This window comes from Dipodomys spectabilis, unplaced genomic scaffold (assembly GCF_019054845.1).
Source record: "Dipodomys spectabilis isolate Male_0828 unplaced genomic scaffold, ASM1905484v1 ptg000495l, whole genome shotgun sequence".
Lineage (NCBI taxonomy): Eukaryota > Metazoa > Chordata > Mammalia > Rodentia > Heteromyidae > Dipodomys > Dipodomys spectabilis.
In genome coordinates, this window is record NW_024871172.1 from 433,020 (window position 1) to 457,699 (window position 24,680).

The following is a 24,680-nucleotide window of genomic DNA, read 5'->3' on the forward strand; positions in this document are numbered from 1 at the left end:
GCGAGGGCCCTCTCCCCTCTCAGCAGCGCTGAGAAGGAAATGGCTTTATTGAGAATGAGGCGAGCGTGTGCTGAAACTCCTGGCTAGTCTTGCTTGTGTGGCGTGCCCAGCCTCAGGCAAACTTCACCAGGCGGCCCAGCGTCTCGGCGGCCTTCTCCCTCACCCCGGGTGCTGGGTCCCGCAGCAGGAGACGTAGTGCTGGGGAGGAAGAAGAGGCTGCTAGTACACATGCCTGGGCCCCGGGCCGCCCACTGCCTTCTTCAACACACAGGCCTCTGCTGGGAGGGCTTGAAAGCCAACGGAAAGATAGTTTTTCCTTTTTTAGTGTTTTTTAAGCTCTTTTGGAACGGTTAAGAAGTTTCCGTGAATTACTAGGACGATGAGGTCACCAGTGACAGGGAAGAAAATCCTAAAATCCAGGAAAATCACTTAGTCTTTGCGGGTGCCCACAGGGTCAGCAGGGCCCCAGCAGAGCTGGGCAGGTTGGGGTAGCACGGGTAGTTTGTGCGTTGGCCAGAGACTCACCTGTAATGAGCTGCTCCAGGTCCACCTGTGGCCTGTGCTCAGGTTCTGCGTGCAGCACCAGGAACCCTGGTGGACAGCTGGAGTCAGGTGTGCAGTGCACACTTGGGGTGGGGGAGGGGGGTGGCGCGGAGGTGCTCACCTGTGAACAGGGGCGCTGCAGCTCGGACACTGTCCCAGCTGCTCTTGAAGTAGAACAGGCTGGTGCTTACCAGGCGGCCCAGCAGGTCGGGGAAGTGGTGCATCTGTGGGGGAGGGGAGGCGGCCGGGGTCAGGGCCCCCAGTCCAGCCAAGGCAGGGCCCCTCCCTGCGGGCCCACCTCACCAGGTGCTTGCAGGTGGAGTTGAGGAACTCTCCAAAGTGCAGGCTGTGGCCCTCCTGTAGATGCTTCTGGAAGGCCGCTGCCAGCTCTTCACACTGCAGGTGGGGTATGCACATGCACAGGGCAAACTGGCAGGCCTGTGGAGAGCAGTGCTTAGCCGGGCCCCTGCCAGGCTGCCGGCCCGGGCCCCCTTCTGCTACTCACACTGGCCACAGGGGTCTGAGGGTCCTGCAGATGCAGCAGGAGGGGCACCAGCCCACCCACAACCTGCTCCAGAAAAACGTCCTCACAGTCGCCGTGATAGGCCTTGTTGAGGTGCCCAAAGAGGCGGATGGACGCGGTCCGGAACTCCATCTTTTCCTGGGAGAGATGCGACCTTGTCACCTTCCGACCGCCCTGCCTCCCCTCCCCCCGGTGGTGGGATGGGAAAGCATGGGGTGCGGCCCACAGCTGGGGCAGATCCGGGGCGGCTGTGGGTGCCGGGGGCCTCCACCTCCCAGAGAGCCTTGCAGCAGCCCCAAGCACAGCTCCTGAGATGGGGGGGGAGTGGTAGGATGGGCTGGGTGCCGAGGACTCCGAGGTGTGTGCTCACTGCACCCCCACCTACACTGTCAAAGAAGGGCCGGATGCGGATGGCCGTGTGCAGCAGCACCGAGCGCCGGTCCCCGGGCTCCACCAGCTCCAGCAGCCGTGCGAGCCCCAGCATGGCTTCCAGGGCCACCAGGCTCTGCGGGTCGTCCCCGTCGTCCAGCCCACTGATCATGGCTGTCAGTAGCTGCGGTCCGTGGGCTGGCACCTGGAGGGAGGGGCCCGTCTGTGTAGTGCGTCCCAGCCCCCTCCCAAGAGGCGCCCCAAGGCAGCCCCGAGGAACCCACCTTGTCAGGGGCGCCAGATGCAATGTTGGCCAGGCCCCGAAGTACCAGCCGCCGCACGCTGGCGCTAGGGTCCTTCTGTTGGGCTCTCAAGCTCTCCAGCAGTGACTCCAGAAGCATGAGGTCGTTGACGACATTGCTGCTAAGCAGCTGGAGGCAGAGTTGCTGATACCATGTGGGCCCACTGATCCCCACCCAGGCTTCTCAGAGGTGTGCCGGTGAATTGTCCTCCCACCTCCCATGGCACTGCCCTGGCTGGGCTTTTGACCTGGGCCAGGGGCGCTCCAGGAGCCTGGCTTTTCTAGGAGTTGCCAGGTCATCTCCCTCCCACCTCAGCCCTGCACCTGTGGGATTATGAGCAACAGGCCGAAGCACTGTTTGAGAACAGGGAGCCTCTGCCCAGGCTCCTACCTGGGCCAGGAAGGCTGTGGAGGTGGTCCTCTGCACCTCGTACACCCCGTTCTGGGTGCATGTGAGTACTTTCAACACCAGCGGCAGCCGGGGGCCTGCACACCTGGCCATGGCACTGGAAAGTGTACAAAGTAGAGCTGCCTGTGTCGGGTGCTGGCAGACCCCCACCTGGCCGGCTTCCCACTTCCCACCTACAGAATGCCGGGCTGAGGGTTCCAGGCCGCCCACACAGCCTGGCAGCATCTGGCCTGTTTACCTGGCCAACTGTGTGACCCCGTCCTCATGTCCTGCCGGGGTTCTGAGCATCTCCCAGCCTCCCTCCTGCTCCATGCACTGCACCACGTCCCGACTGCCTCCGCAGAGCAGCAGGGCCTGTAGGGCGTCCACTGCAGAGCTGTGGGGAGAAGGCCCGTGACAGCAGGTGTCCCTCCACCAGGGGACCAGGCTCTGGTGAACATGAGTAGGGGCTCAGCAGGGCTGGCGTTAACTGGCCAGGTGCCTCAGTGGCAATCACGGGCTGAGCCACCTAGCCATACCCAGACTTGCCAGGACCCCGGGGCCACGTGCATAGGTTCCATCCCTAGGCACATCCCAAGCTTGGTGATTTGGCATAGATGAGAAGGAAGAGGGCCGAGCAGCAGATGTGCAGATTCGGTGAGCTGGGTCCCAGCCAACAGCCAGTCCATGCAGTGGAGCCACTGAGGCAGGTATGCAACCTGACAGCAACTGGCCCTGCGGCTCAGCTCCGTCCTGGCCTTCTCTGAGGGGTCAGCTTCCTACGCCCCAGCTGTGGCCTCACAACTTAGGAGCAAGACCAGGACCCGCAGGCAAGGGCGCAGTCCATCATCAAAGCAGCTTACCACCTAACCTAGGATGTGGCACTGTGTAGCAGAGAATGTGGGGGGGCACGGGGTCCTCCATGAGACCCAAGGCCTCCTGGCAGCTCTGGCTTTGGGCTGCAAGCCACGCAGGCCCTAGCTCACAACTGAAAGGGCCCCTGCAGTCCGCCTTTGGGAGCGGCACAGCCCCCCCCCCCCCCCCCCAGCAGCAGCTGCCACTGTCCACAGCCACTTGGCTTGGTCACCCCTCCCACCCCACCCAAAGCGGTCCAGAGCCCAGGAGAGGCTCTGGAAGAACTGTCTCCAGCGTGCACAGCGCCAGGCACAAGGGTGTGGCACATTACCTGCAGGGCTCCAGGTTCCTGGCCGGCCGGGCAGGGCCCGTGCTCCTCCTCTCCTTGGCCTGCAGGTTCCGGGGCAGCTGGACGCCGACAGTGCAGCTGACACGCAGCAAGAGCGCTGCGAAAAGCTGGGGGTAGAGTTCAAGCACGGCAGGCGCAGACGCAGGCGCAGACATGACCTCGTAGAGTGCGCAGGTGGCCTGGGGAGGAGCCACCACAGGGTCAGGCTCCTAGGCCATAGTGACATCTGTACTTCCCACCCCGGGTCCGAGGGGGCCTTAGCAGCATCACGGTGGAGGGTCCTGCCCCCAGGGCACGGTGGAAGGGGCCTGGGGCTGTGCGAAGGGCTGGACTGGAAGGAGGCAGGCTGACGGTGGTACAGTCTCACGAGGACCATCTGTTCTTAGTTCCTTAGAAAGGGGAGGAAATTCTCACAGCTGCTTTACTGCTTAAAATATGGCCAGGCTAGGTTTATTTTTTTCTGCAGGATAAAACATGGAGTAGGCTCCCCTGGGGGCCGACACCTGCCTGGCTTTATGAGCCTGGCCTCCAGGCTGCCAGGCACCTCCAGGGTGCCGGGGTCTCCCGTGGGGGCAGGGCGGCGTGTGAGCCCTACTCACCGCGAGGGGCAGCAGCGTGGCCACTCGGTCAGGGGTGCTGCCCAGCAGAAAAGTCCGGCTCTCCTTGAACGGGACATCCCTGCGCATCTTCTCCATGAGCAGCCCCAGGACCTGGGTGGTGAGGCTGGGCTCCACGGCCAGTGCCCGCCACAGGGCGCAGGTGTGACTGGAGGAGGAGGAGAAGGGAGAATGGCACCGGGAGCCCCTGCCCGCCAGCACTTTGTCCTGCAACCCACAGCTCCACCCTCAGCTCCGGATCCCAAACCTGAAGTTGTTCCTTCTCCAGAACCAGCTGGCAATAAAGGACAGAGAGAAATCAAGGCCTGCACACTGGGCCTGGGGCAGGGTAGAAGGTGCCGGGTTGCTGCAAACGCAAAGTAGCAGCTGTGCGCATCCCAGGCGCGAGGGCCCACACATGGCCGAGAACTAGGGGTGTGCAGACAGGCAGTGTCGGTCAAGCACTGAGGAGGAGCCCGCACAGCGGGCAGTGGTGCTCCGACTGGCCAGGGAAGCCACGTGCCCGTATGCTTACACAAACACAGGACCAGCTTCAGAACAGCTGCTGCAAACTAGACACTCAGAAATAGCAAATGTGGAAGGGAACCAGAGAAGTGCACTTAGTGGACACTTCTGGTGCCAGGGTGGATACAGCAGAAGAGAGAAGCAGTAAGCTGGAGAGCAGATAGAAGCTACCCAGGACCAAGTCAGGTGAGTGTGGGGGGAGGGGGAGGGGGTGGTCTGGAGCAGGGGTGAACTGGCATAGGACAGGCCAACGGCTTCTGGCCTGTGGGAGATGCTAGCCTTCCGAACAAGCCCAGCAGCTAACAAGCAAATGGGAACCCCACCCCAGCAAGACATCCGATACATGTCCCAGACCCTCAGTAGTAGCAGTGCTGCACTCAGGGGGCTCACACCGGCAAGTCCAGCCTCTCAGGAGGCTGAGATCTGAGCTGCTAGGTTTGAAGCCAACCTTGGTAGGAAAGTCTATGAGACTCTTTATATAAAAACTATCCCTTCCCCCATCAAGGAAAATAAAGAGCTGTTAGTGGAGTTCTGCCTGAAGTGGTAGGGCACTAGCTGAGCAAAAGAAGTTCAGGGACTGGGCTGGGAAGGTGGCTCAATGGTAGAGCGCTTGCCTTGCATGCCTGAGGCCCTGGGTTCGATTCCTCAGCACCACATAAGCAAAAAGCCAGAAGTGGCGCTGTGGCTCAAGTGGTAGAGTGCTAGCCTTGAGCTGAAGAGCTGAGGGACAGAGTTCAGGCCCCACGACTGGACCCAAAAAAAAAAAAAGTTCAGGGACAGTGCCGAGGCCGGGAGTGTAAGCCCTAGGACCAGCACACACCAATCAAATAACAAAATCCAGAGGCTGCGTTGACACGTGGCAGGCAACTTAACAGGGCCTGGCCCCCCGATTGGGATGCACAGGTCCAGCGTGCCAGCGCGCGGCAGCACTCCCGCAGTGGAGGGCGACCACCCTACGGGGCTCAGAGGCAGCGTACTAACAAAGGCGTCCCAAGACCTTGTGCTGGCCGCTTCGAGGATGCACTGGTACAGTCACCAGAGTGCTCACTGCCTGGCGTGGTTTGCGGGCACAAGCCTGAAGAGCAGAATGGAGACAGCAAGTAGTATTGGCCGGGATGGGGCAGGCGGCCACTGGGGTTTGAACTCGGGACTGAAGTGCTGTCCCTAGCTTTTCACTTAAGGCTGGCACTCTACCCATGAGCCACAGCTCATTTTTTGGTTAATTGGAGATAAAAGTCTCATGAATTGTGTGTGTGTGTGTGTGTGTGTGTGTTGGTTCTGGGACTTTAACTCAGGGCCTGGGCGCTGTCCCTGAGCTGCTTTTGCTCAAGACGCACTCTGCCACTTGAGCCACAGTGACACTTCTGGCTTTTTCTGTGTAAGTGGTACTGAGGAATCAAACCCAGGGCTTCATGCATGCTAGGCAAACACTCTACCACTAAGCCACCTCCCAGCCCCTTCCTGAGCTTTATATTTTTATTTATTTATTTAGTCAGTCGTGGGGCTTCAACTCTGAGCCTGGGCGCTGTCCCTCAGCTCTTCAGCTCAAGGCTAGCGCTCTACCGCTTGAGCTATAGCACCACTTCCAGTTTTCTGAGTGGTTTATTGGAAATAATAGTCTCATGGACTTTCCTGACCAGGCTGGCTTTGAACCGTGATCCTCAGATCTCCTGAGTAGCTAGGATTACAGGTGTGAGCCACTGGTACCCAGCTATTTATTTTTTTATTTTTTATTTGCCAGTCCTGGGGCTTGGACTCAGGGTCTGGGCGCTATCCCTGGGCGTCTTTTGCTCAAGGCTAGCACTCTACCACTGAGCCACAGCACTTCTTCTGGCTTCTGTTTATGAGGTACTGAGGAATTGAACCCAGGGCTTCATTTATGCTAAGCAAGCACTCTACCACTGAGCTACATTCCCAGCCCTTCCTGAGCTTTTTGCTGAAGGCTAACTCTCTAACACTTGAGCCACAGCTCCACTTCCAGATGGAGGTGAAAGTCTCATGGACTTCCTGCGTAGACTGGCTTTGAGCCACGATCTTCAGATCTCAGCCTCCTGAGTAGTGCACGGGCACGAGGCGCTGGTGCCGTCTGCAAGGACAGTCTTGGCATCGCCCACTCATCAGTGAGCCGGTCGGTCGGGCAGCCTTGGGGGCCACATCAGGGCACACCTGAGAGGCGGAGCTCCACAGCTCCGTCAGCAGATGGTCACAGGTCAGAAAGGACAGGGGCAAAGGCAGGGAGGACACCACCCAGCAGGCTGAAGGGCACTGGGTACCTGTCAAAGGGCAGAGGGCTACCCAGGAGGCTGGACACCACAGCCGCGCAGTGCTGGGAGGCCAGGAGGTACACACTGTGCTGGGCAGCGGGCAGGACATGGTCTTCCTGGGTCTCCTGGAGCTTGGAGCGCAGCATACTCACAATCTCAGGCACCTGTGGACCGGGTAAGACAGGAACGGATGGTGAGGGATGGAAGATGGCAGTCAGGCTGTGGAGCAGGGATGGTCCAGGACACTCACTCATGCCAGGCCCAAGGATGTGGGGCCCTAGAGCACCCTGGTGAGTCCCATGAGCCATGAGGGGCCAAGTCCCTACAGATGCAGCCATAGGCATTCAGCAGAGAAGCCCAAGTGATCCTATCACGACCAGCTAAATACCGTGGCATTGGAACAGCCACACACAGAGACAAATGAGTTATAGCTCAGAACACAGCGTTTGTTTGCCTTGTGTGGACATTCTAGGTTAGATTCCCAGTGCAGCCAAAACGGGAGAGGAAGGGAAGGGAGGGAGGTAGGGAGGGAAGGAGGGAAAGGGGGTAGGGGAGAAGGAAGGAAGGAAGGAAGTTAGGAAGGAAATAGGTGAGAGGGGAAGAAAAAATGCCGAGTGCTGCTGGCAGCTAAGTGTGCAGCACGTGGAACACGGCTGCGGGGCCCAGCCAGCGGGCTAGGTGAGGGCAACAGAACCTGTCGGTGCTTTGAACGCCACAGTGCAGTTCTCGGCCGCTGGAAGCAGGGCCACACTGCGAGTCAGGCTGGGGGCCGGGGCACCAGGGAAGGAGAAACAGACTCCAGGGAAAAACGGGAATATGGGCAGGCGAACAGGGAGGACTCTGGTCCTGGGACTACCCAAATCCCCCAAGCCCAGCGGCCTGGCTCCATCTGGACCTGGCTCTATGCAGTCTCCTGTGGGCCCCACGTCTATGCTGGCCTGTTTCCTCCAAAGAGCTGAAGCTGGGGGACTGGGGAACACTGGAGTGGGAGGCGACATTCAGCAGGGGCCGGGTCACAACCCATCAGTCGTCCTGTGATGCCAGAGAAGAGAGAAGGGCCTGACTTGGCAGAGTGTGAAAAGTGACATCGAGAGCCGGGCTGATGCCTGGAATCCTATCTGCTCAGGAAGAGGGGAGGAGCGCAGCCCACCAGCCCAGCAGAGTTCAGACTATCTCAGCCAGTATCTTGGCGCTGGTCCTCTCGCAGGCGTCTGGGCTGCCTGGGAACGGAGGGAGCAAGGCAGTGGCACGCGCTGTCACCCAGCTGCAGCAGAGGCACAAGGCAGCGTCAAAGTCTAGGTGTGGGACACAGCAGAAAGGCAAGATGGCATCTCAACCTAACCCGTACCAGGAAGGGCAGGAGGCCGGGCTCATTGGTAAGTGTCCCCTGGCCAGCCACAGCCCCACCAGCACCAGCACCAAGCAGCGACGGACGTGGGAGCAGCTCGCACTGCCCTGGGGTCTGCCACGCTGGGAAAGGCAGAAAGCACCCCGCTTGGCACTGGATGCAAGAGCAGCACCCCCTCGCTGCTCAGCACTCCGCCGTGCGGGATCCCTGATCCCTGCCCCCCACAGCACCTTTCACTCCCAGCCTCTGCATGCTCGGCCTGCCGGGGCTGCTGCAGACCCGACAGGTCGGCTGCCACAGGTGGTGGAATCTGCCTACTGCCAAGTGAACCGTCGTCCTCTGGGCTGCTCTGGAGAAGTCTGGCCTGTTTTCTCTGCCGCTGACCCACGCTCTCAACCCCATCTGACGTGTTGGGAGGAAGGAGATTCTGCATCTCCCACAAAGGTGTCTCGGGCTCAGGTCTGGCCCCGGCCGGGCCCTGCTGCATGGCGGTGACCAAGCCCCGCAGTGGCTGGGTGGGGAGAGTTTCCATACCACTTCTGGGGCTAGAACCCTCAGCCTGGGCCCCGTGCAGACGCCTGCCCCCCGGATGAGGGGCTTCACAGTAGCTGCCCACTGTGCCAGGCAGGAGTCTGCACCCCATGCCCAGGCTCTTTGGGGCCCACACCCTGGCAGCCTGACCCTCCTGGGGCTCTGCTCCTCCACTTCACTCTGCACTCCTGGGGCAGGCCCTCACCTTCCCGTCAGCCCCGTCTTGCTGTTGTTGGAGACAGCTCTGTGGCAGCCATCATGAGTGGTTCCTGTGCACCCATCACACAGCCAAACCCTGAATACCCCATAAACCCTAAGGAAACTCTGTCCTTGGGAGTAGTCAGTGCAGACGTCAAGAAACAACGTCTACTGTCTTCTCCGTGGCCCTGCCTGTTCTGACCATGTCCTGCGCAGACAGCGCCCGCCACGGCCTTTCCCATGGGGCCTCCACACTTGGCATGATGTTGACGCTTCGCTCCTAGACGGGGCCGATGCCATTCCACAGCATGAATGGACGGGGCCGATGCCATTCCACAGCATGAATGGATGGACCACACGTCCTTCTTCTTCTTTTTTTTTTTTGGCCAGTCCTGGGGGTTAGACTCAGGGCCTGGAACCAGGCGAAACTTAGAAACTTGTATATAATGGACTAATCGACAGGGTGAAAGGCACTACACAGAATGGAATACACATTCACAAGTTGTGTATCTCAAAATATATAGAACACACTACAAGTGCAACAAAAACATTAAACTGGCCGGGCGCCGGTGGCTCAAGCCTGTCATCCTAGCTACTCAGGAGGTTGAGATCTGAGGATCACAGTTCAAAGCCAGCCCGGGCAGGAAAGTGCATGAAACCCTAACAATTAACCACCAGAAACAAGGAAGTAGAAACTGTGGCTCAAGGTGGAGAGGGCCAGCCTTGAGCAGAAAAAGCTTAGGGACAGTGCTCAGTTCCTGAGTTCAAGCCCCACGACCCACAAAAGAAATAACTAAACTGATCAGAAAATGGGCAAAGGATGTGGATATTTTTCAGACAATACAGAACCAAGTGGCACTGTAGCTCAAGTGGTAGAGCACTAGCCTTGAGCTGAAGTTGAGGGACAGTGCCCAGGCCCAGGGTTCAAGCCACATGACTGGAAAAATAAAACAACAACAACAAAATAAGACTAATATAGAACCAGCTAAAGGACATGCAAATAAGCCTGACATCATTACCCATCACAGAAATATAAATCAAAACCACAGTGAGATACTACACTACCCAAGTGGCCACTGTGGAAAAAAGACTAACAAGAAACAAGAGTGGAGCCTTGTACACTACAGGAGGCTGTGAAGACACAAGCAGGCTCTACCGCCAGGAACACGCCTGACAGACCGAAGCAGCGACGAGAGGCGTGCAGCTGGTTGTGGTAGTTCACGCCTGTATTCCTGGTTCTTGGAGGGCAGAGACAGGGCAATCTCAAGGTTTTGTTGTTTGTTTTGCCAGCCCTGAGGCTTGGGCACTGTCCGGGAGCTGCTTTTGTCCAAGGCTAGCACTTTACCACTTGAGTGCCACTTCCGGCTTTTTCTGTGTATGTGGTACTGAGGATTGAAACCCAGGGCTTCCTGCGTGCTAGGCAAGCGCTCAACCACTACGATGCATTCCCAGCCCAAGAATCTCAAGTTTAAGGACAGCCTGGACAAAGGTAGCAAGATTCTATCTCAAAAACAAAGTAAGAATAAGAGGCCTGGGACACAGCTCAATTTGTAAAGCTCTCATCTAACAAGGAGCCCTGGGTCCAATCTTCAGTCCAAGTGGAGAAAGGGGGAGTGAGTGGGCAGGGAAGGAGAGAGGGAGAGAGGGAGGGAGGGAGGGAGGGAGGGAGGGAGGGTGGGTGGGAAGAGAGGCATTCACTGTCATAGAACTCTTAATAGCCAAGAGACCCAAGTGTCCCCCAACAAGTGAGGAATGACCAGAGTGTGTCTATTCCATGTGCACGTCCTGCATGTGGACGTCCTGCCGAGAGCAGGCCTAGCACCATGGCTGGCAGCCACCATCTGCAGCCTGGTCCTTCTCTGACCTGGGGAGCCATGACACCCAGGTGTCACAACTGTCCTCCTCCGCCTCCTGCTCGCCCTCTTCCTGGATCCCGAGGCGGCATCTAACCGTCTCTTTCGGGACACTGTCCATCTCAGGTCACAGCTCGGGAAGCTCCCTGGGGCGTGAAGCTGCAGCTGGCCTCACCACTCCCCAGGGAGCCTCTGCTCTCCAGGACTCCCAAGCACCCTCTCTATGACCCGAGGGCTGTGCGGATGGATCTGCGCTTGCAGCTCCCTCCACGCCTGTCTGGCAGGGGCCAGCGGCAGCCCCGTGTGGGAGGCTGGAGCCTCGGGCCTGTGGGGTCCCTGGGAACTGCGGAGTCCTCCACAGTCACAGGGCTGGGAGTCCGACAGCCGTGGGACTCGGCTTTGCCTCCCGCTCAGTTCAGTACTCAGCGGCTCTCGGTGCTGCCTGTTTATTCTTCAGGACAGGCCTTGCTACAGCCTTGCCCAGGCAGTCTGTCACTGCTGGGCTTGAGTGATTCTCCTGTTTTAGCCTAAGCCCGAGCAGCCTGACTACAGACAGGCGCCCCTGTGCCCGATGCACATCTCCCTTGGGTTCCCCACTCCTTAATCTCTTAGCAGAGTTTTTTTTTTTGGGGGGGGGGTCTGGTTGTGGGGCCTGAACTCTGGGCCTGGGCACGGTCCCTCAGCTCTTCAGCTCAAGGCTAGCGCTCTACCACTTGAGCCACAGCACCACTTCTGGCTTTTTTCTTTTTGCTTATGTGGTGCTGAGGAATTGAACCCAGGGCCTCAGGCATGCAAGGCAAGCGCTCTACCACTGAGCCACCTTCCCAGCCCTTAGCAGAGTTTCTTTTATGAAATTCTAACTTGTCATAAGATAGAAGAAAAAGATTGGTTCATACTAGGCCTGAGTGAAAGGGGACAGAGCGGTCACAGCCAAGCCAGGGCCAGGCAGGGGAATCAGGGTGCGGGGGGGGGGGGGGGGGGGGCACCACGCCCCTTGCCTGGCCCTGCCTCCCCCCTCCATCCCCCCACCCCCGCCCTTCCCTGCCCTGCCCGGTCCTGCCCGGCCCTGCCCTGCCATGCACTACCTGGCCCTGCCCTGCCCTACCTGGCCCGGCCCTGCCCTGCCCTGCCCTGCCCTGCCCCACTCCCAGCTGCAGCCTCACACCTTCTCCAGCAGCATGTTGCCGCGTTCCTTCAGTAGACAGTTGATCATGACAGTAGCCGCTCGGGAGCAGTTCTTGACAGGGTCCCCCAGGCTCTCAAACATGGTTAACAAGAGACTGATGAGCTGGTCAGGTGGGAGGCGCCTGGCAATAATCTGGAGGAGGGTGGTGTCAGAAGAACAAGGAGGCAAGGTCAGCCCTCCAAGACCAAGCCTCCTATGGAAAACCTCCGTGCTCCTCCGTATTGTCTCCCCTCCTGCCTTCCCCACGCAGCCAGGCCAGCTCACAGCAGGCATTCCCCACCAAGGGCGTGGAGGAGGGCCTTGGTTGGGCCGCTCCAGGCTCTCCAGACTGCAGGGAGCCCAGGGCAGGCAGGTGGCCGCCGCATCCGGGGCACCCCAGGAAGGGCGTGACTCCCTTTGCTTAGCACCGGACAAAAGTCCCTTTCCTGTTCTCCTTAGACAGATGATGGGCCTGAAGCAAAGGTCAAGGAAGGGCAAAATGCACTTCAAAAACAACGGCAGGCAGCATGTCACGCCTGACCTCGCCTGACCCCGCCTGACCTCGCCTGGCCCGGCACCCGATTCCCAACAACAAGGATCCTGATGAACCCCCTCCCCTGGTTTCCATCCTCCTCTGCCCAGGACCTTGATCCCAGAGGACTGCCTCAGGAAGCACAGCAAAGCTCAGAGTGAGGGCCAAGGAAGTGCCAATGGAGAGGGGCAACGTGCCCCACTCAGAGCTTCGCCAGGCCTCAGAGACCGCGCAGCCTGCAGCCTGCAGTCCAACTGAGCCCTTCAGTCAGCTGGAAGCAAAGGCCCTGAGGCCTGCAGACTCGGCTGCACACAGGGTCTGGCATGACCCTGTCTTCAGTGAGCACACGGCTGGAACAGGTGGCAAGAGCTGCTGGGCAAGTCTGGCCTCACACACAGTACCCTTCTCCTGCATGGTCGTGGTGCCCCAGCAGGCGGGCTACGGTCAGAGACGGCCCCAGAAGGATTTCTGTGAGGAGCTGGGCCCCTCAGCCCTTCCCTCACAGATACTGCTGGCTTCCTCCTGCCTCCGCATCCCAGCGGGCACCTGGGCGATGCTGTGGCAGGTGTGGAAGAGGATGGTGGGGTCCGGGTGCGCAAGGCCGTCTTTCAGAGCAAGGAGCCGCTCAGCCACATCATCACGGTGGTCTCTAGAGAAGCCTAAGCAGCAGACGGGGTCAGACACAGACCTTCCCCAGTGACCTCCTAGCACCTCTGCCCCCCCCCCCCCCCACATACACACAGGGCTCACCCTCATAGCCCAGCTGTAAGTAGAGCAGGGAGTAGACACAGCCCACTGCCTCCTGGCGAGTAGCAGGCCACATGTCCGCACATCGTGGGGAGAAGAGGCCAACAAGGAGGCCCAGGTTGTGGAAGGGCACCAGGGCCTGGGATGGAGACAGAGCATGGCGGGTGTAGGTAGGCACAGCCCATGCCTCGGGGCCAGAGGAGGAGTGCTCCCAGCCTGGCTCCTCTCTGGCTGCTATGGCCTCCAGTGAGCTGCTCCTCCCCTCCCCCCCAGCATGGGGTGGGATCTGCTCTGCTCAGCTGACCAGATCTAGTGCACCTGGGCATGCTGGGAAAGCTCACTGAAGTACGTACAAAAGTGCAAAACATCAAGAAACCAGTGAAAGTTCCGGCACATTACAAACAAGCACAATTATCAAGGGAATGAATAATAAGTAATTCTGAGAGGTGACAGAAAGCCCAGTACACATGTGGCATCTCTTCCAAGTCAAAGATTTCATGATCACAAACATGCAGGTGTTTCTGGAACATGCAGAAAAGTAACACTGCCAGTCCAGCCAACTAGCATGGCAGTGAAGGCCTGAGCGTGCCTGACTGGTGACTAAACCCAAGCCGGGCAGGGGCAGCTCCTGGCCAGGACAGGTCCTCCGCCCCGTCAGCCAGAGACTGCGGGATGAGCAGGGACAATGGCGGGAGGAAGCCCAGGGGCCCTGAGCGTGCGCTGGGACAGGAGAGCCGCAGACACAGGGTCCCAGGCAGGGGCAGGGATGGGCACCACGGGACAGCCTCTGGCCCAAGCACTCACACTGACTTGCAGGTGCTCCAGGAAGTACTGCAGCAGGCAGGCACTCAGGCCAAGGGCCCGTGCTCGCTCGTGGCCTCTTGGGGACTTGATCCATGGGCTCAGGTGCTGGGGCAGAGGGTGGCAGCTCTAGAGGCAGCCGAGAAGGGCAGGAACCCCCATCTCTGCGCCCCCGCAAGGAGGGACCCGGCATGCCTCCTGCTTCTGGAGCCACCGCAGCCTCCCCTGCCATCCCTCCTTCCACATGGCTCACACACACTGCCCACCACGGGCAGGGGGAGCCAGCTAGGCCCCCGTCGGGCTCAGGCACCAAGGTGGGTCTGGTGCTGCCTCAGCCCCCCAAGCCCCCCGGGCTCCACGCCATCTCACTAGGCAGGAGTTCTAGTACCAGGGGCTGGGGCCTCCGAGGCTCTGAGTCAGGCCCCTCGGCTCCCCTTACAAATGCCCTGTAGCTCCTACAGGGGGTGGTAATGGTGGGCTGACAAAACAGGGGCTGGCTGGCAGCGAGGGGGTCCCCAAGCCCTCAACAGTGCATGCACAGTACCTCGACCATGACCTGCAGGCCCTGGGGGGTCATGTTCCGCTGCAGCAGGCTGGTCAGCAAGTCCTCCAGGGCGTGGACTGTGTCCAGATACAGGGGCTAGAAGGATACAAGAGCCATCACCTACAGTGCCCCCCCCCCAGCCACCACAGACGCAGGGACGTGAAGAGGGACACGTGGCAGTACCTCCTGGCAGGTGCCATCCTCCTCCTGAGGCTCAGGAGGCAGGGCCATGACGCTGCGCAGGCAGCTGTGGATCACTTCGGCCTGGGCAGGCTCCTCCAACGCTGGCTCCAGGTGGCTGAGCAGCAAGTTAAGGGGCCCAGGTGATGACCCCACGTGGGCGGACTGCCACGCCACACAGCTAAGTTCAGACTCACGGCTTCACCTTGCAAAGCCATGCCTGCGTGTACAAACCCCGGGCCCACGGCAGCCACGCGGCCACAGAGAAGGATACACTAGGTAAGTGCAGGTGAGCATGGCTTTCTTCCGAATGGGTGTTCGCAGGGCGTCCAGGGGTTCTGCCCTGATGAACTCCTGTGTGACGCAGCGCAGCACTCAGACCCGGGAGCAGGCACCAGCCTCCCAGGCCTGGTCCTTACAAAGGGGGCACAGGAGCCCCACAGAGCTCCTCTCTGCATCCCAAGATGCATCCCACACTCACCCCTTGGGCCTCCCCGGCCACCTCCTCTACTCTCAGCCAGCACTCACTGCCCAGTGCTCACCAACATCTGTGCTACCAGCTCCGCTTTCCTCGAGAAGTAGAAGGAGCTGGCCTGTGTGCTGCTGCAGACGGCCTGGCCGACCATGCACAGGCTCTGGACAAGGCACAGCTTCAGGGCCGGGTCCTGGAAAGACACCTGGCTGCAAGAGGCTGCCCACTCCTCTCCCAGTGCTGCTCAGCCTCGATGGGCCGCAGGGCCGCAGGGCCAAGGCCGGTGCACACCCCTCCTCTCTGGTGCAGCCAGAGACGCAGCCACCGTGGCCCTGCAGCCTTCGAGGCAGCCTCCTGGGACCAGGTCAAAGATCTGGGCAGACAGCCCACAGAGCAGACGCCCTGCGGTGAGCCCAGACCCTGAAGCAGAAGACGCCTTGCTGTGGGGCCAGCTGGCCTGTGGCCTCACAGGGGAGCATTCTGCTCCTCGCAGGAGGCTGACAGGTTAGTGCCAGAGGTCCCAGGAGGGAAGCGTGTTAGTGAGGCCAGGCGAGCCTCCACCCCTGGCCCTTAGCCTGTGCTCAGCCCTCCCCTGGGTGGTGCTGGCTGCTAGAGAAGGGCACCCCTGAAGGTATTAGGGAGCAGAGCCAGAAGAGCCTCCGGCTGCCACTGGGAGTGGGACTAAAGCCTTAGAAAAGGGCACTGTTCCAAAGGGAGGCAGGCAGGAGAGGCCCCAGAATCACATTCAAAGCTGCTCCCCTAGAGCTGTGGCTAGGAAGCCCAGTGAGCGCCGGGTCTGGCTCTGCCCCAAAGCCCAGCCCACAGGAAAGACAGAAAAGCACAGTTCCCACGCAATTCCTATACACTGTACCTTGGTTTCTACCTTTATTCCCAGAACCTGAATGACAAAGAGTAAAACAAATTAAGATGTAAGCCTGGTGTCCCGCGGCCCACCCACAGGCGACGGCCACACCCACCTTGGTGTTGAAGCACTGAAACATGTTGCGGAGGATGTCCGACTCCACCTTGGCCAGCACCATCTCTCGCGGGGCCTGGGCGGCCACATGCCCGTAACACAGAATCAGAGCACTCTTTACTTTTTCCACTTCATGCTCACTTCGATCCTGGCAAGCAGAGGAACTGTTACCCTAGGTCCCGGAAAGACATCTGGCTGCAAGAGGCTGCCCACTCCTCTCCCAGTGCTGCTCAGCCGCGACGGGCCGCAGGGCTGAGGGCCTCGGGCCTTGGCAGAGGCCTGCACACACCCCTCCTCTCTGGTGCAGCCAGAGACGCAGCCACTGTGTCCTGGAGCCTTTGAGGCAGCCTCCTGGGACCAGGTCAAGGATCTGGGCAGACAGCCCACAGAGCAGACGCCAGTGACCCTCACCTCCTCCCCCACGGAAGCCTTAGATGGAAACAGCATTTCTGAGCTCCTTCAGTCCTGAAGGGCCAAATCCAGGGAAAGCAGCAGCGCCACACCCACAGCTCAGGTGCCAACCAGGGAGGGAGGGAGGGCCACCAGGGACAAGGTGGAAGTAGAGGGGAACTGCTGGAAACGGATGGAGATGGGATGTGCCTGCACACCAGCCCCGTGCTGGCCTATCAACCTGTACCAGAGTGCACGGCCCGGCACACCTGCGCAGTTACCCCAGGCAGAGATGAGGAAGGAGAGCCCGCAGAGGGCCCATTCACCATCCCAGCACCAGGGAGGCTGACGCAGGCACATCCTGAGTTCAAGGTCCGCTTGGGCTACGTAGCAAAAGAAGGGACGGGAAAGGACAATGGCAGGGTGGGGACAGGTGGGGAAGCCCCCCACTTTCTGAAGTCAGACCTTGGAGAGAACGTAGCCCCTGCTGGCCACCAGGAAGCAAAGGTGGTGCAGGCCGCTTGGCCACACAGCACGAGCCAGCTTGCAGGGTCCCCCGTGAGGGCTCTTATCTGAAGTGTCTCCAAAGCTTAAGTCTCCAGGGAAGCAGTATTCAGAGGCAGGGCCTTTGGAGGTGATCTCCACGAATGCTCTCACCTAGCCAGAGCTTAGTCGGCTTTATCAAATGGAGCCCTTGCTGCTTCCCAGCCACCATCACGCCCTGCCTCGCCACAGGACGAAAAGCAGTAAGGCAGGTAGATGCAGACCATAGTCTCTGAGAGCACAAACCAATAGGAATCTTACCTCCTTAAAGTTCATTTTGTCATAGCCATGGAAAACTCACACCATCCTGCCACCCAGGGTTCCTGTCATCACTCACAACCAGAGCAACCTGTCGCTAGGTGGGTTTGCTTTTGGGGGAGTTTTCTATTTCCTCTTCTGGGAGGGGAGCTAGTGCTCAGGAGAGGGAGCACAGGAAGCAAAGTTGCTACAGAAGCCGGGTGCAGGTGACTAACACCTGTAATCCTAGCTACTCAAGAGACAGATGAGGATCACGGTTCAAAGCCAGAATGGTCAGGAAAGTCTATGAAACTCTTATCTCCAATTAACCACACACACAAAAAAAGCCAGAAGTGGTGCTGTGGCTCAAGTGGTAGGGCTCTAGCCTTGGGCAAAAAAGCTCAGGGACAGTGTCCAGGCCCCAAGTTCAAGCTCCAAGACTGGCACACACAAAGAAAGTTGCTGCAGCACAAGGTGCTGGCTTTTTATTCTACACTGAGCACAGACTACTCTGCCTCTGGCCTTAATGTGATGAAAAGGCAGAGCTGCCCTCAGGGGAAGATCACCAAGACGCTGACATGCAGAGCAACTATGCAAACAGGACACGTTTCCCATCCAGTCCTCCAAACCTTGAAAATGCTGAAGATGCCAGTAGACTTCCTAAACACGTCTGACCTCACGAAGTCCTCCAGCTGTGCCAGAGTGTCCTCGAGGTGGGCGATGGCACAGATCCCAAAGCAACAGGCCAGGCCCTGCAGAGGCCCCGGGTGCTCACTCTTGGGTGGGAGGCCCCACATACCCATTTGCTGTGCACAGGGAGGAGCACATGCCCACTGCACGCAGCATGAACTCACATACATGAGTGGAGGGCCCACCATGCACGCCCTTGTATCTATATGCTCACACGCGCACGCACGCGCACACACGCGCACGCACGCGCACACACACACACACACACACACAGGACAGTGGTAGCCACTGACAGGTAGCCCAGGCACCAGTCTGCACCTCCCGCTCTGCCTCCTCTTGGTACTTGGCTGTCTCCAGCAGCTCCCGGAGGTGTTTTCCCACCACCTCCTTGCTTGAAGCAGCAGCCAGGGCAGTTCCTATGCATTTATACAGGAAGTTCTAAAACCAAGCCAGAGAGCACAGCTGTGGGAAGCTGCCGGCCACTCTGAGCAGGGGCACAGCCCTCCTTTCTGCGCTCCGCCAGGGCCACCAGGGTGAACCAGGGTCCTGGGAGCCATGCCGAGATCTCCCCGCACCTTCTCCTGGGGTGTCTTGCTGTAACAGGGCAGCTGCCTGCACATCTCCTGGCTGAGCTGGCAAATCCACGTGTTGTCAGAAACGACGGCCAGTGTGTCCCGCAGGAACTGTGCGTGAGGGCACCAGTGAGGAGAGGCCTGGGCCTGGCCGTGTTACCAAGTGACCACACCAGGGGGCCCCGCCTGCTGGTCAAGCGCAGCCTCTGAGTTGAGGCTTGGGCCGGGAGAGCCTGCCATGGGTGGGTGGGCAGCCCTGCAGCAGGCTCAGGGCACAGGTGGCTCTGGGCCAGAGAAGAGGGGAGAGAACACTCTGTGGCCAGGGTGGCCGGAAGCCCCTGCGTCTGGTGCTAGCTACCACAGGGTGGGGGCCCATCCCGGCATCTTTAAAGGTGGCCCCTGCCCCTCCCCCGGCCCCACCCCAGCTGCACGGCGGAGAGCGTCTCAGCGCCAGCACACAGGCCCTCGGCCTCTCGCCCATCTCACCACCAGCAGCTTCTCCTCCCATTCCTTCTGTGACAGTGTCTCCTGAGTGTGCTCTGAAACAACCACAGCCTCATTAGCCTGGGTCCCGCGGGCAGGCCCGCCGGAGGAGCCCGCGAGGGGCGGCAGCACCCTGCACCTCCCTGGCTGCTGAGGCTCCACAAAGAGCGAGCAGCCAGCCCAGCACCCACCCCAGCACACAGGGCATCCACGCTGCCCAGGCCTCTTCATATACTTGCTGGGGCTTGAATCTGGGGTCTTGCACTCTTACTAAGCTTCTATGCTCACAGCTGGAGCTCTACCAGCTAAGCCACGCCTCTAGTTCTGGCTTTTAACTGGTTACTTGGAGATAAGAGTCTGAGATTTGTCTGAGTGGGCTGCTTTTGAATCTCAATCCTCAGCTCTCAGCCTCTTGAGTAGCCAGGATTACAGGCTTGAGCACTGCGCCTGGCTATGTCCAGGCCTTTTCCATCACCAGCAAGGTGATTCCCTGAAATGATGAAGCCCTGGTCTATGCCAGCAAGCCCTAAGGCCAGCAGGCACGGCTGGGGTGAGCGTGACTCCAGGACCACAGGCCTCATCACTCCTGCGCTCTTACCATCCAGGTACTCGAGCAGCAGAGGCACAGTTGTCTCCCACCGCTGGCCCAGAGAAGGGCAGATGCTTCCATGCAGAACCTTCAGGAGGCGCAGGGAGGCTGCCCCCCGCCCATCCCCCAGGTAGGGGCTAGAAGACACCACCTGAGGGGTATGAGATAGGAACTGAGCCTCCAGCTGAAGCTGCAGCAGCTGGCTCCCGGCACGTGGAAGCCTGGCCATGTCTGTGGAACACGCCACACTGGGGAGGCAGCAAGGGTTGCATGCAACCCACCAGGCATGGGGCAGAGGGAGCCCATTCTTCTCCTGGCCTCTTCAGAGGCACCAGGGCCACAACTGACAAGTGTCTCCCCCTTAGGGGTGGTAACCAGTGAGCTTGGAAAGAGCGGTGCTCCCCTTACCAGCAGTCTCGTGGTCACAGCGTAGGGAGATGGGAGGCTTGCTGGACAAGAGACATGAGACAGTTACTGAGTGGGGCCGCACGCAGGGCCGCGTGGGATGCGCAGCTGGGGGTCCTGCGCAGGGGCAGAGTGCTGGGATGTGGGGCCTGCGCACCGTGGGTGTCATACTGGACCAAGAAGGCATCTGCACCCGTCTCTTGTCTCTTCAGAGCCAGATGCACCAGGCTCCTGCAGAGTGGGGTCAGGGCTGCGGTGAAGTGCACAGGGGTGAGGAACTCAAGCAGGTACGGCCAGAGGACCTGGGGAGTGGAGAGCCCTGGTCTGCCATGCAGCTAGGTGAGGGTGGCCTGCAGGACAGCCAGACACCTAGAGGGCTCACTTCCTGCCTGTGGGACACGTGCGAGGGCAGGACCACTTTGAGGAATTCAGCTGTGGGCAGATGGTTCTGCTGCTGAGGCTGAGAAGGCCTCAGGGTGCTGGCCTGCCGCCGCCCTGGAGGCCAACTGTCCACCTGTCACCAGAGGCAGCGACAGGGAAGGGGCCAAGTCCCAGGGCAGGGTGGGGAACTCTGGCAGAGCAGGAGGCTGCAGGCCTGGCGTCTGGGCCTGCGGAGGTGCACACTCACGTCACTCATTCTGTCCACCGTGGTGCTGATCAGGTAAAGAGTGCGCACGCTGACGGCCCGCACACTGTCTGTCGCCTGGTCCTCACCGTCGGCTCCTGGCCTCCCAGGCTTAAAGAAGGCGCACAAGGAAAGAGTTCATATGGATGGCTGTCCAGGTACTAGCTTAGCCAAACATAGCAGCAGGGAAAGAAGCAGGCAAACCTGCAGGAGCCGGTGGCTCATGTCTGTAGTCCTAGCTACTCAGGAGGCTGAAATCTAAGGGTGGTGGTTCAAAGCCAGCCTGAGGCAGAAAAGTCAGTGAGACCTTATCTTCAGTTAACCAACAAAAAGGCTGACGTGGAACTGAGACTCAGTGGCAGAACACCAGTATTGAACAATTAAAGCTAAGGGACAGCACCCCAGGCCCTGAGTTCAAGCCCCAATACTAGAACATACACAACAACAACAAAAATCATGCAAGAAGACAGGCCTACCTGGCTCATTTCTCATTTTGCGTGTGTGCGTGTGCACGCACGCCAGTACTGGGGCTTGGGCTCTGGATCTGGGCACTGTCTCTAAGCTTTTGTGCTCAAGGCTAACACTTTAATACTTGAGCCACAGGTGATCAGTTGGATATAAAAGTCTCACAGACTTTCCTGCTCCATCTGGCTTTGAACTGAAATCCTCAGATCTCAGCTTCCTGTAGCTAGGATTCCAGGCGCCTGGCAGTTCTCATTCCTTTTAAGCTACTGATGGCATTAAACTGATTTGCAATACTGATAGAGAATGGGGTTGCCTTTGTGGAAATGATGGGAAGAAGCTCTTGCTTTCTACCTGTGGACTCCGACCTGGCCAGCTAGGAAATGCTAGTGAGTTTCTCCCGAGAAGTCTGCCGTCTTGCTAGTGAAACAATGCTTAAAGCTTTCTGCAATAAAATGGCTTCTAGCTGAGTGCTGGTGGCTCTCTAATTAACCACCAGAAAAACAGAGGCGGCACTGTGGCTCAAAGTGGAAGGACGCTAGCCTTGAGCAGAAAAAGCTCAGGACAGTGCTCAGGCCCAGGTTCAAGCTCTACAACAAGAAAGAAAAAGAGAAGTGGCACTGTGTCTCAAGAGGTAGAGCACTGGCCTTGAGCTGAAGAGCGCAGGGACAGCGCCCAGGCCCAGAGTTCAGGCCCACGATCAACAAAAAAAAAAAGAAAAGAAAAAGAAAAAAAGAAAGAAGAAAAGGAGGGAGGGAGGGAGGGAGGGAGGGAAGAAGGAAGGAAGGAAGGAAGGAAAAAAAAAAGAAAATGTCTTCTATGGTGTGGCGTTGTACTCATTACCTGTAACCCCTTTGTACAACTCCTTAAATAATTAAAAAAAAAAAAAAAAAAAAGGAAAATGACTACTTTTGAATGCCTTGGCATCTTCCACTCCTGCTGGGAAACAAGAAGCTGGTTTTGTCATGGCCCCTGGTTTCTAAGACAGAGATACTAAAAGTCTCCCAGAGTCATGGCAGGCTTGCCAGTTCCTCTTAATTGTCTTAGAAACCAAGGGTCATGTATAAACTGTGAACCTTGAATAATATGTTTTAAAGTATGCTGTAAAAATACAGATAGAGCTGGGCGCTGGTGGCTCACATCTGTCATCCTAGCTACTCAGGAGGCTGAGATCTGAGGATCACGGTTCAAAGCCAGCCCAGGCAGGAAAGTCCATGAGACTCATCTTCAATGAACCACTTAGAAAACAGGAAGTGGCACTGTGGTTCAAGTGGTAGAGCGCTAGCCTTAAGCTGAATAGCTGAGGGACAATGCCCAGGCCCAGAGTTCAAGCCCAACAACCGACAAAAAAAAAAAAAAATACAGGGGCTGGGAAGATGGCTCAGTGAAGAATGCTTGCCTTGCATGCATGAGGCCCTGGGTTCAATTCCTCAGCACCACATAAGCAGAAAAAAGCCAGAAGTGGTGCTGTGGCTCAAGTGGTAGAGCACTAGCCTTGAGCTGAAGAGCTGAGGGACAACACTCCGGCCCAGAGTTCAGGCCCCACAACCGACAAAAAAAAAAAAAAAGACTGAGAATACAAAATCCTGGGTTCAAGCCTAGATAGCAACACACACACACACACACACACACACACACACACACACACACCACACACAGGGAACAGCGAACACATATACACACATACACATACACACACAGGGAACACATATACACACACATACACACACACACGGAACACATATACACACACACATACACATACACACAGGGAACAGCGAACACATACACACACACACACACACACACACACCACACACACACACACACACACACACACACACACACCACACACACACACACACAGGGAACAGGGAACACATATACACACATATACACATACACACACAGGGAACACATATACACACACACACACCACACACAGGGAACAGCGAACACATACACACACACACACACATACACACACAGGGAACACATATACACACACACACACCACACACAGGGAACAGCGAACACATACACACACACACACACATACACACACAGGGAACACATATACACACACATACACACACACACAGGGAACAGCGAACACATACACACACACACACAGAGGGAACAGGGAACACATATACACACACACACCACACACACACACAGGAAACACATACACACACACCACACACACACACACACACAGGGAACACATATACACACACACACACACACAAGGAACAGGGAACAAGGGCCGGCAGGGGAGGGGAGAGGAAGGGAGAGGAGGGGAAGGGACGGGAGGGAAGGGAAGGGAAGAAAATATTCCATGAAATATTACATAAAGAGTTCAAGTAGGGAGGGCTGGGAAGGTGGCTCAGTGGTAGAGCGCTTGCCTTACATGCATGAAGCCCTGGGTTCAATTCCTCAGCACCACATAAGCAGAAAAAAAAAGCCAGAAGTGGAGCTGTGGCTCAAGTGGTAGAGCGCTAGCCTTGAGCTGAAGAGCTGAGGGACAGCGCCCAGGCCGAGTTTAGGACCCATGACTGGACCAAAAAAAAAAAAAGAGTTCAGGTAGGGAAATAATATAATGGATATAACTGAGAAAGAAAGTACTAATTTGGAAGAACAAACTGAAGGTCTCAAAAAAGAAAATTTTATTTATTTATTTTTGGTGCCTGTCCTGGGGCTTGAACTCTGGGCCTGGGCGCTATTCCTCAGCTCTTCAGCTCAAGGCTAGCGCTCTACCACTTGACCACAACGTCACTTCTGGTTTTCTAAGTGGTTTATTGGAGATGAGAGTCTCATGGACTTTCCTGCCTGGGCTGGCTTTGAATTGTGATCCTCAGATCTCAGCCTTCTGAGTAGCTAGGATGACAGGCGTGAGCCACCAGCGCCCAGTTTATTACATAGCTTTATTGCTCAAGGCTAGTGTTCTACTACTTGAGCCAGAGCTCCACTTCAGGTTTGTTTGTTTGTTTTTTGAATAGTTCATTGGACAGAAGAGTCTCATGGCCTTTTCTGCCCTGGATGGCTTTGAGCTGTTTATCCTCAGACTCAGTCTCCTGAGGAGCTAGGATTGTAGGTGAGAGCTACCAATGCCCAGCTTTATTTATTTATTTATTTTTCAGGATGGGGGTGGGGGTGGGGGATGTGCTGGTCCCAGGACCTGAACTCAGGGCTTGAGCTCTGTTCTGGATTTGTTTTTTGTTTTGTTTTTATTTTTTTGGTTCTTTTTCTTTCCTGAAGGCTAGTATTCTACCACTTGAGCACAGTTCCACTTCCAGCTTTTTTTGGTAATTTACTGGAGATGAGTTTCATGAACTGTCCTGCCTGGCCTGGCTTTGAACCACAATCCTCAATCCTCAGCTCTCAGCCTCCTATCAGTAGCTAAGATTACAGGCCTGAGTCACTGGTGCCCAGCTTGTTTTCTGGGTACTACTGAGGACCAAACTCAGGTGTTGAGTTTGCTAGGCAAGTACCGTACTGCTCAAGCTAATCTAAGAAAAACATTGAAAGAATGAAATAGGGGCTGGGAAGGTGGCTCAGTGGTAGAGCGCTTGCCTTGCTTGCATGAGGCCCTGGGTTCGATTCCTCAGCACCACATAAGCA

At 57.7% G+C, this 24,680-nt stretch overlaps 1 protein-coding gene across 4 annotated transcripts in view; it reads right to left on the reverse strand.

Moving 5' to 3' along the window:
• Position 1: 1 nt before the first annotated feature.
• Positions 2-24,680, reverse strand: part of Mroh1 (maestro heat like repeat family member 1) — a 72,324-nt gene continuing 47,645 nt past the window's right edge. For 3 of the 4 annotated variants that reach the window (XM_042669357.1, XM_042669356.1, XM_042669359.1), the window contains 30 exons: positions 20,598-20,705; positions 20,127-20,271; positions 19,973-20,013; positions 19,574-19,715; positions 18,979-19,031; positions 18,496-18,603; positions 18,239-18,358; positions 17,860-17,982; positions 16,062-16,208; positions 15,956-15,982; positions 15,155-15,277; positions 14,887-14,966; positions 14,616-14,730; positions 14,433-14,528; positions 13,892-13,996; positions 13,091-13,226; positions 12,887-12,999; positions 11,809-11,961; positions 6,723-6,877; positions 3,928-4,093; positions 3,311-3,507; positions 2,384-2,521; positions 2,128-2,242; positions 1,720-1,866; positions 1,452-1,640; positions 1,049-1,204; positions 847-981; positions 665-767; positions 526-591; positions 2-198 (listed from right to left, as the gene is read on the reverse strand). In XM_042669357.1, coding sequence (XP_042525291.1) covers positions 113-198; positions 526-591; positions 665-767; positions 847-981; positions 1,049-1,204; positions 1,452-1,640; positions 1,720-1,866; positions 2,128-2,242; positions 2,384-2,521; positions 3,311-3,507; positions 3,928-4,093; positions 6,723-6,877; positions 11,809-11,961; positions 12,887-12,999; positions 13,091-13,226; positions 13,892-13,996; positions 14,433-14,528; positions 14,616-14,730; positions 14,887-14,966; positions 15,155-15,277; positions 15,956-15,982; positions 16,062-16,208; positions 17,860-17,982; positions 18,239-18,358; positions 18,496-18,603; positions 18,979-19,031; positions 19,574-19,715; positions 19,973-20,013; positions 20,127-20,271; positions 20,598-20,705 — 3,588 coding nt within the window. In that variant the 3' untranslated portion in view covers positions 2-112. The remainder of the gene's footprint in view (positions 199-525; positions 592-664; positions 768-846; positions 982-1,048; positions 1,205-1,451; positions 1,641-1,719; positions 1,867-2,127; positions 2,243-2,383; positions 2,522-3,310; positions 3,508-3,927; positions 4,094-6,722; positions 6,878-11,808; positions 11,962-12,886; positions 13,000-13,090; positions 13,227-13,891; positions 13,997-14,432; positions 14,529-14,615; positions 14,731-14,886; positions 14,967-15,154; positions 15,278-15,955; positions 15,983-16,061; positions 16,209-17,859; positions 17,983-18,238; positions 18,359-18,495; positions 18,604-18,978; positions 19,032-19,573; positions 19,716-19,972; positions 20,014-20,126; positions 20,272-20,597; positions 20,706-24,680) is intronic. The other variant, XM_042669358.1, reaches the window with a different exon arrangement.